Consider the following 14025-nt stretch of genomic DNA (forward strand, 5'->3'; position numbering starts at 1 on the left):
TTTTCTAGTGGGCAATTGAAATAAGGCTCCCTGCCCCTCAGGGTTTTTAGTTAGGGGTATCTGAAGGGCTTTCCCTGACAGGCTCCTGCGCTGAACACAATTGCACATGGTGGGAGTTGAGGAGCTAGCCTAGGGGCTGTGGCCAGGGCCTGGAGTGCAGCGGGAAGGAGCAAAAGTGTGATTTGAAAGCCAATGGAGAACCCTTTCCAAGCCCCAGGGCCTGCATGTGCACTGCAGGGACTGGAGCCTACGGCTGTCAAGCCACTGGCCAGGAACATTAGAAATCGACTAGCAGCCAAACCACTACACTCACTGTACACAGCCGCCCCAGGCTATCACCAAGGGAACCCGTGTGCCCGTTGGCTGATAACGCACCACAACTCTTCTCTACACAAATAGGGAAACCATAGGCCAGTGGCATGGCACTTTGAGCTATATCTCTAGCTGCTCAAGTCCATGGCATGGTGTCATGGAGTCACCGGGCAATGCTCTGGAACAGCTCCCCACAAAGCCAGTCAGGACTTTGGGGAGCCTCCTCTCCCTTGAAGCAGACTTGTTCAGGGCAAGAAGCTCACACGTCTTCACCTCCTGGGTCTCTCCTTGGAGCATCCAGCATCCTCTGCCCCTCCGTGCGCTTCCCACAGTGAGCCCACTCAGGTGAAGTCCTGGGGAAGCCACAGGGTCCTGCACCCCCACTTTGCAGTCAGACGTGACTCTCAGCCAGCCAGTAAAACAGAGGTTTATTCGATGACAGGAACAGGGTCTAAAACAGTGCTTGTAGATACAGCGAACCGGACCCCTCGGCCGGGTCCATTCTGGGGGGCAATGAGCCAGACCCCCACGTCTGCCCTCAGCCAGCTCCAGACTAACAACCCCCTCCAGCCCCTCCTCTCTGCTCAGCTCCTTTTCTGGGCCAGGAGGTCACCTGATCTCTTTGTCTCCAACACCTTCAGTTGGCACCTTTGCATAGGAGGGGCCCTGGCCATCAGTTGCTAGGAGACAGAGGGTCAGGCATTTAGGTGCACTGGCCCTTTGCTCTGCCAGATACTTAAGAACTGCCTAGGGGACACTGAGGCACAAACACAGTATTCAGAGAAAACATTAAGAACATTCCTAGTTCATCACACATGGAATTGTGTTGTGGGGCATAGCACCCCATGGCCTGGTTTTTTACTGGGCCTTCAGGAAAGGGCAGGAGACCACTAGCCTCGGACAAGAGCCTGTCTCATATACACCACATGCGGAAAGGACAGGCTGCAGGGGGATGAGGTGAAACTAGGCCCTGTCACTTAGCATGACAAGGATTTAACCAGAAGGCCCGGCTGGGGCCTATGTGATTTGACATCATGCAATAAACCAGTGGTCTCCAAAGTTGAGTGCACGCACCCCAGGGGGTGTGCAAGAGGATCATTCAGGGTGCGAGGCAGGAGGAGCACGACTTTGACAGTTTAGACAGTTTTTTTTTTTTTTTTTTTTTGCTTGGGGCAGCAAAAATGGTAGAACTGGCCCCACGGTACGGCAAGGGGTGTGCGATCAAAAAATTTTGGAGACCACTGCAATAAACAATCATGTTTGCTAGTTTGTACACGTGGGTGTGTGTTGGGCTCTGGGCATATAAATGATTCATTTTCAGGCTCCAAAAGCTTTGAGTGGATTTAACCTTCCCTGTAGTGTTAGAAACTCAAATCAGGGCAGCCTTGGGTAAGTGCATGAAAATCAGGAAGTGAAATGGACTGTGTGTGATCTTGACCAGGCTAGTTCCACTGTCTGAGATGAGTGAAGTGCAATGGGTCGAACAGCCTAGAGGGTGAAAAGTACAGCAGAGCTTTTAAATCTGTGTAGTGTTAAGGAGACTTCGTCATTGCATGTAAGGGGTGTCAGAGATAATTGTTAAGTGGTACCATGGCCCAGTTCCATTTCTGAACACCCTGGGGGAGGAGATTCTTTAAAGGGGGCTGTAGCATCACATCTGCTAACTGCTCAAAAAGGATTCCAGGAATTTGATTCACATCAGAAATCCAGAACCCAGCATGGAAACAATGGGATTTCCAGTTCAATATTCCTGTATTATTTCAGGAGTCTTCTCATCCCATGGCTTTAATCACCTCCCGGAGGCAACAGGATACCCTGCACTGAAACACTGAGCTCCCTTTGCTGCATTTTCACATAACATTGTAATTACTCAACCTGAATTATTTGCAAATCAGTTGTTTATTTTTCTAAAGCAGCTATTTCCTCTTTGGCTACAGCCAGTTTTATTCAGGTTCCAAGGCTTGATTGGAAAAGATGCACGTGCAAATTCAGCAAAAAGCTTATGTCAAATTTCTTTTCAAGGGTTTAGTACTGGATGCAAGAGAGGGCTATTGCAGGGGTGGCTCTTACTGCCATGAGCACATTGGAAACATCCCATCCTTGCTACAGTCTCTTCCTGGGTGGAGAATGTCAAAAGTTTAGCATAGTTGCAGTTAGTGTTAAGGAGCATTTGAAGAGATTAGTGTTTTAGCTATTCCCCCCGAATCGCTAGCTCAAAAACTTCCCCTTAGAAAGAGTGTGACCCAGATGAGTCATAAGCAAATGACCCATCCCTTTTTAAGTGCTATTTTTGTGCTGACAAGGGGTTAGGTTATTTTCAATGTATGTCTTTGTTTTTATGCCTGTCCCCAGCCCACTCCTGGCTGAGGGGTGAGGTATCTCACTGGGTGCACGATCACATGGGGAATGGCACGTGACAGGGTGTCTGGCTACAGCTAGCTGCCCACTGCATGCCCTGCAGCTGAGTGGGAAGGGAAGGGCACTAGTCTGGCCCTGCTCTGATGTGGGGCCTGATCCCCCTTGGGCATAGAGCACCCATAACCCATAGTGCAATGAGGGCTCAGCACCTCTCCGGTAGTACCGAGCCTGATCTGTGTGGTCCCATTGGGCACACAACATGCATCGGCCTATCCCAACTGCCCTGGATAGCACCAGGCCAGGGAGAGAGTGGGAATACATCAGGCAGGGAGGTCGGGCACTTTAAATGGGGGTTCCCTCACACTCTCGGATCAGAATATAGGCAGGACCAGGCTGTCTCCCAGTTTAGCTCCATGTCCTCCGACTAGCAGCTGCCCAAAGCTGTGGTCAGACCCTTGCACTTTTCTCTGACCCATGGTGAATGGAGAGCTGTGCCCCTGCATGGGCTCTGCCTAGCAAAGCTCCTGCCCATGGGAACAAGTGCTGTCATGCTCCTGCCTCCAGAGAGTTCCTCCTATACCCCACTCAACTCCAACCCCACACTGGCATTTGCAGCAGAGCTGGCATCCCTGGTGTTCTGGGAATGTGCCCCCCCACCCCCACCCAGCTGCAGAGCTACAGCAGGGATCTCCCCCAGGGGCTGCTAGTGGGAGAGGCAGCCCACTGGTCAGGTTCCTACTCAGCTCCTAGGGGAGGTACAGACCCTCTGACCTACCAGAAAGAGAGAGTTCCCAAGTCGGGCTGCCAAGAGCCAGCTGGGAGGCAGCATCAGTCTCCTCTCTGTAGTAATAGCCAAGGCTGGCTGGCATCACAGATAGCAGGGCAGGGGCTCTGAGCCCAGGCATGGGCCACGCCCAGCACAGCACTGAGAGAGTTAAGCAGCTAGTGGGTTTAGACTATTGTTCCAAACACAATGGAGAGGAAGAGGATGTCTGGGGGCTGAGAATTTGTGGCAGGTCCCCAGCAAATTCCTTTGGTTACTTTAGAAGCCATGTGTGTTAGAAGAAGTGATTAACACTTTACAACCAGAAGTGCTGGGGCTGGGAGGAACAGACCAGCTCAAGTCCTTAATGCCAGGAAATCCCAGCCTGAACCTGCTTCTACAGAACTATAGGGTGCCATCGTGTCTCTACAGCTACAGTCCAGGTGCAGTTCTCAGGGAGGTAAATCCCAGAACAATGGCACAGGGTTTGCACCCAGGACAGACTAGGATCTGGCTGCTTGGGCCACACTAGATGCCCAGACACAGAGAGGGCAGCAAGAGGCTTTGGTTCCTGGGTTAGTGCTTTCTCCTGCTGCCTCTCATCCCTGAGCTACTTGGTCATGTGATATGATGCGTTTATAAGGTATGCTGGATGGCCAGAGCAGCTCCTATGGAGACTGGCAATCAGCAAGACAAGGGGGTACCCAACTGGGATGCCTGTAGAGTCTGCAGCAGCACATTGCATCAGCAATCACATACTGAGAGGGGGGCACGCTCCAGAACCCATTCCACTAGGGCATGGAACTCCACTCTGCGATCCCCCTGCAATTGGACAAGGGGAGCAGATGCCACCTGGATAGGCATGGTGGTGACATAGGGTCCAGATCTGGGGGGGAGGGGAGCTAAGCAGTGCCAAATCTGCACCGTGCAAGAGCACTGGGAGGCTTCCGCCATGGAGACAGGAGCAGGGCAGGTGCAGATGGGACAGGTGCCGAGGGTGGCAAAGGAGAGTCAGTGCCCTAATGTGAGCAGGTGTGACAGCAGGGCCCGGACGCTCCCATCATGCACCAAAACCACCAGAGCTGCTGGCCACAGGCGCCTAAAGCTGCCCCATGGACAAACAGATGAGTCTCCAGCCCTCACATGCCCTAGGGCAAGGTGGACGCTGAGACCTGAAAGCCAGGGCAGGTGGCCACTTAGCACCAGGTGTCTGAGCTTATCAGAGACAGGATGGTCTGGGGAATGGAGTTTCTGCACAGAGCTCCCAGCTCCTTGCCAAGATGCCCAGGTGGCATCACCCCATCGTACAGCAGGCACGAGAGAGGCACAGACAGGGAAGTGCATATAGTCACACACAATCAGTGGGTGAGACGGGACGAGAACCCAGGAGTCCTGGGCTTCTATTCCCATGCCCCAGCCACTGCCCCACATGGCAACAGCTGGGGATGAGTCGCAACCGCAGTAGAATCTGGGTGTGAGCCGATACCAGGTGACCCTAGCCTGGGTTCTTGGACCCTCCTGGAATGGACTTAGAAAAAACTGTAGGCAAGGGGCCTGCACAGGGGGGAAGTGCCCCTTAGCTGTATCTCAGGGGAGGGACCTGCACTGGGGGGCAGTGCCTCCCCAGCTAAACCCCGGGTGAGGGGCCCGCACTGGGGGGAAGAGGGGGGCAGTGCCTCCCCAGCTAAACCCTGGGTGAGGGGCCCGCACTGGGGGAAAGGGGGGGGCAGTGCCCACGCCCGGTGTGGAGCTGATGAAGGAGCTGGCCTTGGCTACAGGAGGGGGATCTTTCAGTTAAGAACATCTTGAACCTGGCAGGAAATGCGGGATGTTCAGATCCCCCCGTCCCCCTCATACCCAAAACAGCGAGGGCTGAGGAAGAGCCAGGCAGCTTGGCAGCCAGCTAGAGGGCCAGGGCCTCATCCCATTCCCTGTCCCTTGGGGGCTGCTGGTTCCAGGCCCTGCTTTGGGAGGAACGTACAGTCTTAGTGCCATGGCTGAAAGCCAGGGCTGGGCAGGAAGTTGGTGTTGGGGACAGGCTCTCCGTGGTGCTAAGGTCCCTGGCTCCTCCCCCACCACATGTGCTCCTCCCCCTTCCCGCATGCCCCTCTTCCTTCCCACAAGGTCCCTCCATAGGAAAAAAGCAACTTAAAAATACAAAAATAAATAACATTGGCAGGGATCTCACACACACACACACGGATAAGGCACTGGTGCGAGATCCTCTTTGGTCGTGCCACCTGGGGTCATAGCAGTGGGGCAGTAATGTCCTCTGCCCCACCCTGGCACCGCACGAGAGGAAGATCTATGGGCAGGCAGCAGTGGGGGCCAGCTGTGGGGCTCTCCCAGCTGGCTGTAGAACCTGCTGCAAACCTTGGCAAGGGCTGGGGAAGTGAAAGCAACATCCCCTTTGGCGTGTTGAAGAGTCCAGTTTCCTCTGGCTTCCAGTTCAGCTCCAGAAATCCCAGCTCGCTTCCAGCAGAGCCCCTCCCACCCGGAGCGCTGTTTGCTTGGCTTTGGTGGCCCGGCCCATGGTAGGTCGGTGCTAGAGGAGATAGCTAGTGCAGCCTCCCCCTCTTTGGGGCTTCAGGCCGTGGCATCCTGGGAAGGGCTGAACCCCCCTTTTGTGCCAGTGCCCTGCTGGACCTTGCCAGCTGGAAGGCACGTGATGGGCTCCCACTGAATCAGTGCATCGATGGGGAGGGAGGAGAACGACGCGCACTAGCACCATTCACTTGGGTCACCAGCTGGGAGGCCATGGGGGTTGCCGGGATGCTCCCACACACCCCTTTCTGCTCCAGGGTCCTCCAGCAGCAGCCCGTGAGGAGGCCGTGGCTGTCAGCTCTAGGCCACACCACTGTGGAGGAGACCGTGGCCACATAGGCACCAGGAGGGTAGCGCTGGCGCTAATAATCTCTGGGCCCAAGCAGGAGGCTCTCTCTGAGACACCTGAGCTGCTCCTCCCCCAGCTTGATCTTCTCCTCCAGCTCCCGCTGCTCGATGATGAGGGCCGACTTCATCTTGACAAAGTGCTGGTAGTCCTGGAGCTGCTCGGCTGGCAGGGAGCGTGAGATGGTGCCGAACACGGCCCTCTCTCGCCGATCCACATGCTCCTTCAGATCCTTGGCATCCTCCAACTGCTCTGTCAGCTGACGCTTCTTCTCGAGCAGCGCCAGCTGTGGGAGGCAGAGCGGAGAGCAGTGAATGCACATGGCAGACCCACCACAGACTTGGGGGATGAGCCTCCCCCACACACATCAGAGCAGCGACCAAGTGAGACCCCGCACACAACAGAGCAGTGCCCAGGTGAAACATCCCCCAACATACAGAACAGGGAATTGCTCAGGTGAGACACTGTTCCTCACACACAGACACAACAGGGCAGTGCCCGGGCCACATAATTAATTTAAAAATATCAGAGGAAACTGGATGTCAGGGGGAGACAGCACAGAAAGCTGGGGAAGCTTCCTCTCCAAACACTGTCAGTGTCTGTTTCAACCCACAGTCCCCCACTACCCCAGCCCTGAATTTCCACCCCCCACCAACTCTGCCGATGCCCCTCACTCCTGAGGCACAGCCCCTCCTAAACAGAGACAGAGCACCTGTTTGACCTATGCTTTGCTAATGCAGTGTTGGGGTCAAAGCACTGCTAAATCTTGACCCATAGCCCTGGTGTTCCAACCACACATTAACCCGGGTAACCACAACCTGCTCCTGAAATTCATCCTGCGGGTCAGCTGAACACAGGATTCTGCCCTACTTCTGCCTACAGAACGTTGCTGTGCATTATTAAATGCCCTACTCCAGAGGTGCCTGCATGTCAGCTAAGAGGATGGAGGAGGACAGATTCCTGGGGATCCTGTAGGATCAGACCTTTGTTGCCACTTGTGAACCACTATCCTGGTGTCCAGACTAAAGGGATGATGTGGACGAGCTGGCATGTGCATACCAATACAAAGGATTATGCCCCTCCAGAGCACCCCCCCACATACCTTCTCATCCTCGGTGGCCTCATGGTCCAGGCTGTTGAGGGCATTCTCCACCCGGGCCAGCCGCCCCGAGAGTGACAGCAGCAGATTTACCACCTTGTCCAGATCTCCGATGAAGAGACGGAACTTGTCAAATTCATTGGGTTTGCAGACGCCCTTCACCTGGCACTCCACCTCCTCCCCCAGTGCTGCGTTGGCGTTGATGTCCTCCTGGAGGCCCCGCTGTGCCTCCTGCAGCACCGCCAGCTTCCTGCTGATGCTCTCGATGAGCTGCGCCTGCGGAGGGAGAGAAATGTGGGGAATGGGGAGAGAGAGGGGATTAAAACCCAGGGGTCAAGTCAGGTGCCATGTTCATGACAGGTGGAGCAGGGGAGCCTGGGAGTTCTATCCTTGGCTCTAGGAGGGATGTAGGGGCTGATGGTTAGAACAGGAGGGGCTAGGAGTCAGGACTCCTAGGTTCTATTCCTGGCTCTGAGAGGGACATGAGAGCTGGTGGTTAGAGCAGGGGGGCCGGAGAGTCAGGACTCCTGGGTTCTATCGCTGGCAATATCAGGTCCTAGAGACAGTGCACAATCCCCATAACCTCTGCCCCACTTTACCTTCTTCTGTGCTAGCTCGTGATCCATCTCCTCCTCCTCTGAGGTCCCCTCCGGCAGCTCCTTCATCTTGTTGAGCAGCTCAGCTTTGCCCGCCGAGGTGTTGTAATAGGCCGAGTAGGAGGTGGGGCTGACAGCGCCTCCCAGGGGAGGGGAGATGGGCTGGAACTCCTCCCTGTGCACACACAGCACACGGGGTCGGACACAGCCCAGAGTGGAGGGAAGCTGTGCTTCCAGTTGCAGAGTGGGGAAGTTACTGTCAGGGACATGCAGGGCCGCCCAGAGGATTCAGGGGGCCTGGGGCAAAGCAATTTCGGGGGCCCCTTCCATAAAAAAAATTGCAATACTATATTCTCGTGGGGGTCCCTGCAGGGCTCGGGCAAATTGCACCACTTGCTCCCCCGCCACGGGTGACCCTGGGAAAAATAAACCTTCTGCATCTCGGCACAAACCCAGTTATAAGAAAACTTCTTTACAAGGTATCACTGGTTCTCAGCATCAGCTAGTGCTAAAAGGCACTAAAGCTCATTAAAAGGGTTGGACAAATATTTTCCATCAAAAACTTTTTTTGGATCAAAAACTAGGGGTTTTTAAAAAGCAGAACAAAATCACAGACAATGTCTGCTTTCCTTCAAAATTTGTTGTGTATTTTTTTAACTGAAAAGCTGAAATTAGTCTGCCAAAACCTGAATATGGTTTGGGGTGCGTGGCCAAATATTTGCTGCTTGCTGTGTTTGATTGTTTAAAGAAACAATAAAAAAATTCTGCTTAAAAAAAATCCAAAACTTTTGAACCACCTCAGCTTGTGACCAAATGCCTAAGCCCATCCAGAGATTTTTCCAGGTTTCTGACACTCTGCTGGCTTCCTTGACTCATATCTGTCTCCATACCTTTGGGTTCATTTAGCCTAGAACATAAGAACAGCCATACTGGGTCAAACCAAAGGTCCATCCAGCCCAGTATCTGTCTACTGACAATGGCCAATGCCAAATGCCCCAGAGGAAGTAAACCTAACAGGTAATGATCAAGTGATCTCTCTCCTGCCATCCATCTCCACTCTCTGACAAACAGAGGCTAGGGACACCATTCCTTACCTATCCTGGCTAATAGCCATTAATGGACTTAACCTCCATGCATTTATCTGTTTCCTAGAGACTGGCTCCATGGGGTCCCTCACAAACTGGAGACGGTTCCTGTGGGTTTGTCTTTAGCATAGCTTATGTACTGTGACAAAGTTCCTCCTCTGCCTTGGTGGGTCCTGCACTTATTGGCAGATTTTGCTCACCTCAGTGATCTTCCCCACTGTCTGGATCAGCTCCTCCTGTGTCTGGAGGTTTGGGGGGAACCGGGGCCTGCCCTCTACTCCGGGTTCCAGCCCAGGGCCCTGTGGATTGCAGCTGTCTATAGTGCCTCTTGTAACAGCTGCATGACAGCTGCAACTCCCTGGGCTACTTCCCCATGGCCTCCTCCAAACACCTTCTTTCTCCTCACCACAGGACCTTTCCCCTGGTGTCTGATAAGACATGTACTTCTTAGTCCTCCAGCAGCACACCCTCTCACTCTCAGCTCCTTGTGCCTCTTGCTCCCAGCTCCTCACACACACTTCCTCTCCTCTGGCTCCTCCTCACCTTGACTGGATGAGATCCTTTTTAAACCCAGGTTGCCTGATTAGCCTGCCCTTGATTGGCTGCAGTGATCTAATCAGCCCTGTCTGTCTTAAATTGGTCTAGCAGTTCCTGGTTACTCTAGTGCAGCCCCTGCTCTGGTCACTGCAGGGAAAGAGGAACTACTATTCCCAGTGAACCAGTATATTTACCCTCTAGGGCCAGATCTCTGTACCCCACTGGTCTGGGTCTGGTCCACAGTACTACCTCCAACAAAATTGACATTGGCAGTGTTCCAAGAATCTGCAATGAGCCTATGTTGTGAAAACTGAATGCTCAATAAAGCACATGTCATTGAAGGGACATAGGGTGCTAAAATTAAATTAACCCAGGGGTTCTCAAACTGGGGGTCAGGACCCCTCAGGGGGTCACGAGATTATTACTGGGGGTCGCGAGCTGTCAGCCTCCACCTCAAACCCCGCTTTGCCTCCAGCATTTATAAGTGTTAAATGTATAAAAAAAAAAAAAGTGTTTTCAATTTATAAGGGGGTTGGGGGTGTCACACTCAGAGGTTTGCTATGTGAAAGGGGTCACCAGTACAAAAGTTTGAGAACCACTGAACTAACCCCTCTGAAGCCTCAGGGAATGCAGGGGAGGGTGGGTCTCCCTTGGTAGGATTGGGCAGGATATTGCTCTTCTTATGTGATCCTTCCACCAGTGGCTAATTTTAAATGAAGCTACCCTCCCCTGACATGAATCTCCCTATGGCACTGAAATTAAATATAGACTATAATTTGGCATTTGAGAAGTGAAAGGGACGGTAGCCCTAATGGAAAAGCTACCAGCTTGCTCTTCTGCAAGCCTCAAACTGCTGAATGAGCTTTAGGGTAGGGAAGGTTGTACCTCCCAGACAGCCTGGCCCTGCCCCCTATCTGACCCCCACCCACTTCCTGCCCCCCAGCTGCCCACCTCCCTCAGAATCCTTGACCCATCCTGCTCCTTGCCCCCTCACTGTCCCCCAGAAACCCCCCCTCCATCACCCTGGGACCCCACTCCTGCTCCCTGTCCCGACTGCCCCGACCCCTATCCATCCCGCCGAATCCTGACAGACCCCCGGAATGCCCACAATCCAACCCCCTCATTCCCTGTCCCCTGACTGCCCCCCCAACCTCTGCCTCCTCCCTGTCCCCGGGACTCCCTGCCCCTTATCCAGCTCCCCTGGCCCCGGCCCCAGCCTCTTACCCCCAGCTCCTCCTATCACCCGGAGCCTCAGCGCGTCACATCAAGGAGCGTCCCTGAACAGCTGTGCAGTGTGGCTCTAGCGGGGCCTGAGCTCCCAGCCCCGCCCCCTTACCATGCGGCTCTGAGCGAGGTGGAGCTCAGGCCCCGCTGGAGCTCGCAGCCCTGCCCCCTTACCATGCAGCTCTGAGCGAGATGGAGCTCAGGCCCAGCTGGAGCTTGCAGCCCCGCCCTCTTACCATGCGGCTCTGAGTGGGGTAGAGCTCAGGCCCCGCTGGAGCTCGTAGCCCCGTCCCCTTACCATGCAGCTCTGAGCGAGGTGGAGCTCAGGCCCCGCTGGAGCTCGCAGCCCCACCCCCTTACCATGCGGCTCTTAGTGGGGCAGAGCTCAGGCCCCGCTGGAGCTCGCAGCCCCGCCCCCTTACCACACGGCTCTGAGCAGGACTGAGCTCAGGCCCTGCTGGAGACACGCTGTAGCTGTTCAGGGAAGCTCCTGGATGTGCTGAGGCTCCGGGAGAGGGGTGGGGTTGGGCTGGGAGCCTCAGCTGTTCTCCTGGGAGCCGCTGCGGAGCCTGTGGCCTGGGGCAAATTGCCCCACTTGCCTCCCCCTCTGGGCGGCCCTGGGGACAAGGGGGAATCTGCACCTGAATCCCAATGGCTGCTAACTCCACTAGGCTCTTTGAACCCTAAGCATGCAGTCTCAGGGCACCAGATCCCCCAATCCCCCGGCTCCAGCTTGGGGACAGAAGCGGCATTTTGCCAGATGGGGGGAGGCAGTTAGACATTAGATGCCTGTGACAGCCCGTGGGTTTGCTAAGCAGCCTCAGGAGAGCAGGAGCTGGACCTGGCCAGACCCCCAGCAGGCTCTTTTGGTGCCACATGGTGCAGGTGGGCGCCAGCACAGAGACGGCACTTTCTTCTTGTTCTGCCTCCTGTATCAGAGGAGCAGCAAAGCACTGATAGCTGCCTGTGCCCAGGCCCCATGCCCATCCCTGTCTCTGCCCCTGCAGGTTCCAGCCCAGATCTGCTAGCTGCCTGTGCCCAGGCCCCGCAGCCATCCCTGTCTCTGCCTCCACAGGGCCCAGCCTAGCACCTGCTGGCTGCCTGAGCCCTGGGATCGGGTGTGAAATTCACCTCTCCCCGCATTTAGAACACAGGGGGAATCCCTGCAGTGCCCCCATGCCATTGGCACCCCACTATGGGAGCCCTGGAGTGGTCCCCTGTCCCCAAGGCCACATGGAATGACCTGCAGCTGAAGAGGTGACCCTGCATTGTTCAGCAAGCCCAGGGGCTGCTTGGCTGCAGACACAGGGAAATGCAACCGTGGGACAAAACCCAGGAGGGAAGATGCTGTGATTGCCTGGGGCCGTGCAGCTACCCCAAAGGAACGTGCACAGAACATGCAACACCCCCAATGCCCCAGTGGTTGCACCAGCACCCATGAGCTATTTACACATCAAAATCCGGGCCCACCCAGGAAGAGCCAAGACGACTCCTACCTTTCCTGAGCCTCAGCCTCACTCTGCTTCTCCAGCCGCCAGTCCTGCTGGTAATGGTCCTTCCACGAGTTGCGGTCCCCCACCGAGAAGAGCTCTCCCATGACCTCGGCGGCTGTCACCATGCTAGAGGCTGGGCTCAGCACACCTGCCAGGGAACGATCCCTGCCCGCCACGTCTCGCATCAGTTCCTCTGAGGTCATTCGGCAGGGCGGCTGCCTGCCCAGCCGGCAGCTCTCCACTTCTGCGATCTCCTGAGCCGATTCCACCTCCTTGGGGGCTGCAGGAGGAGGAAGGGAGTGAGCAGTCATGTCTGCAACATGGGCCCATGCCACGGGAATTCACAGGGAAGTACCACTCACCCAGGCAGGGGGGGCTGGGCCGCGGGCGCTCCTGGCCCCAGCTAATCACTTGGTATTGTTCATCCTTTACAGACCTGCCCTTATCCCACCGTAGCGTCTCCTTCACCCCCACCTCTGAGAGCCCATCTGGCCTGTAAACACAATCCCAGAGGAAAGGTGTTAGTAGGGAGCCTAAGTAGTGTAGCAGCACCCAGAGCCTCCAGCCCTTGGGTTACTGAGGGACACCCCCTAGGGAGCTGGAACCCCCCTACCTCAGGGGGCAACTCTGGGCCACTGGACTCAGGGAGCAGCCTTGGCTCAGGGGCTTTGCCACAAGCTTGAAAGGAGTGTGTGCTGGATCACACCACGTTCACGGGGGCCAAAAAGGCAATCGCACCCGGCCTGGTTTTCAGAGGGTTCGGTTAATGTCAGAGGAGGCAGACGGGAGCATTTCTCCCAGCAAGCTCAGCCAAACTCAGTCAGGCACCCTCCCCTGCCAGCATCCAGGGCCATGGGGACCAGGCAGATGTGACATTTAGCTTGACACGCCTTGCTGGGATTTTTGGTTAAAGAGCCCCTTGGACTCAGACATCCAACATGCATTTGGGAGAAAGGATCTCAGAGCTAAAGGTCCAACATGCGCCCCTTCAGTGGGGGGTTGAGACACTCCCAAGAATCCCTCCCGCAGAGCTGGGGAGGGCCATGCTCATTACTGCTGAAATATCAAACAAGCAGAGGAAAATACACGCCAGGGCCTGGCCCTTCTTCTCTGGCCTTTCCGGGCACCCCTGTCATCAGGCTGGACCCAGCAGGGGATCCACCCACCTCCCACCCCTCCCCGCCTCTGGACATGGACAGCCTGGGCCAACAGCTCTTTGCTCCGGGCTCTTGTGAGCCGTGGTGGGCCATGGGCCAGGGAATCGGCAGGACAAACAGTCAGTCCAAAGCTGCCCCAGAGAGACAGTGCTCGTGGGAAAGGGAAACTCACCCCCCCACACACACACGGCAAGAGACCTGAGAGCCGAAAGGGGGCGGGTGAAGGGGGGGCCATTCCTCAGTCCCTACTTGCCTCTGGTGCTATGGGAATCAGCATCCCAGGGACAAGCCTGTCCTGGTCAGCCAACCTGCTGCAAGCACAACAGGGATGCCAGCCTGGCTCCTGTGCTGGAGGGGTGTGTGTGTGCTGGTGCTGAGCTCAACCCCCAAGCTACACGGAGTGACCCCACAGAAGGGCCTAAGATGGCCCCAAGAGCCATTGGTCTCTTGCTCGCTTTAGCTCAGGGATGGTGGATGGTGCAAGGCCTTGCCAGCTCAGTAGCCTGCCTTA

General features: G+C 55.6%; 1 protein-coding gene across 1 annotated transcript in view; it reads right to left on the reverse strand.

Annotated features, from left to right (window-relative positions):
• Positions 1-5197: 5197 nt before the first annotated feature.
• The window catches only part of SHROOM4 (shroom family member 4), a 75606-nt gene continuing 66778 nt past the window's right edge, over positions 5198-14025 (reverse strand). Inside the window, exons 7-11 of the mRNA XM_032791608.2 lie at positions 12720-12850; positions 12361-12637; positions 8022-8193; positions 7426-7698; positions 5198-6609 (exon numbers count right to left, since the gene is read on the reverse strand). Coding sequence (XP_032647499.1) covers positions 6340-6609; positions 7426-7698; positions 8022-8193; positions 12361-12637; positions 12720-12850 — 1123 coding nt within the window. The 3' untranslated portion in view covers positions 5198-6339. The remainder of the gene's footprint in view (positions 6610-7425; positions 7699-8021; positions 8194-12360; positions 12638-12719; positions 12851-14025) is intronic.

The sequence above is a fragment of the Chelonoidis abingdonii genome, chromosome 8 (genome assembly GCF_003597395.2).
Source record: "Chelonoidis abingdonii isolate Lonesome George chromosome 8, CheloAbing_2.0, whole genome shotgun sequence".
NCBI lineage: Eukaryota > Metazoa > Chordata > Testudines > Testudinidae > Chelonoidis > Chelonoidis abingdonii.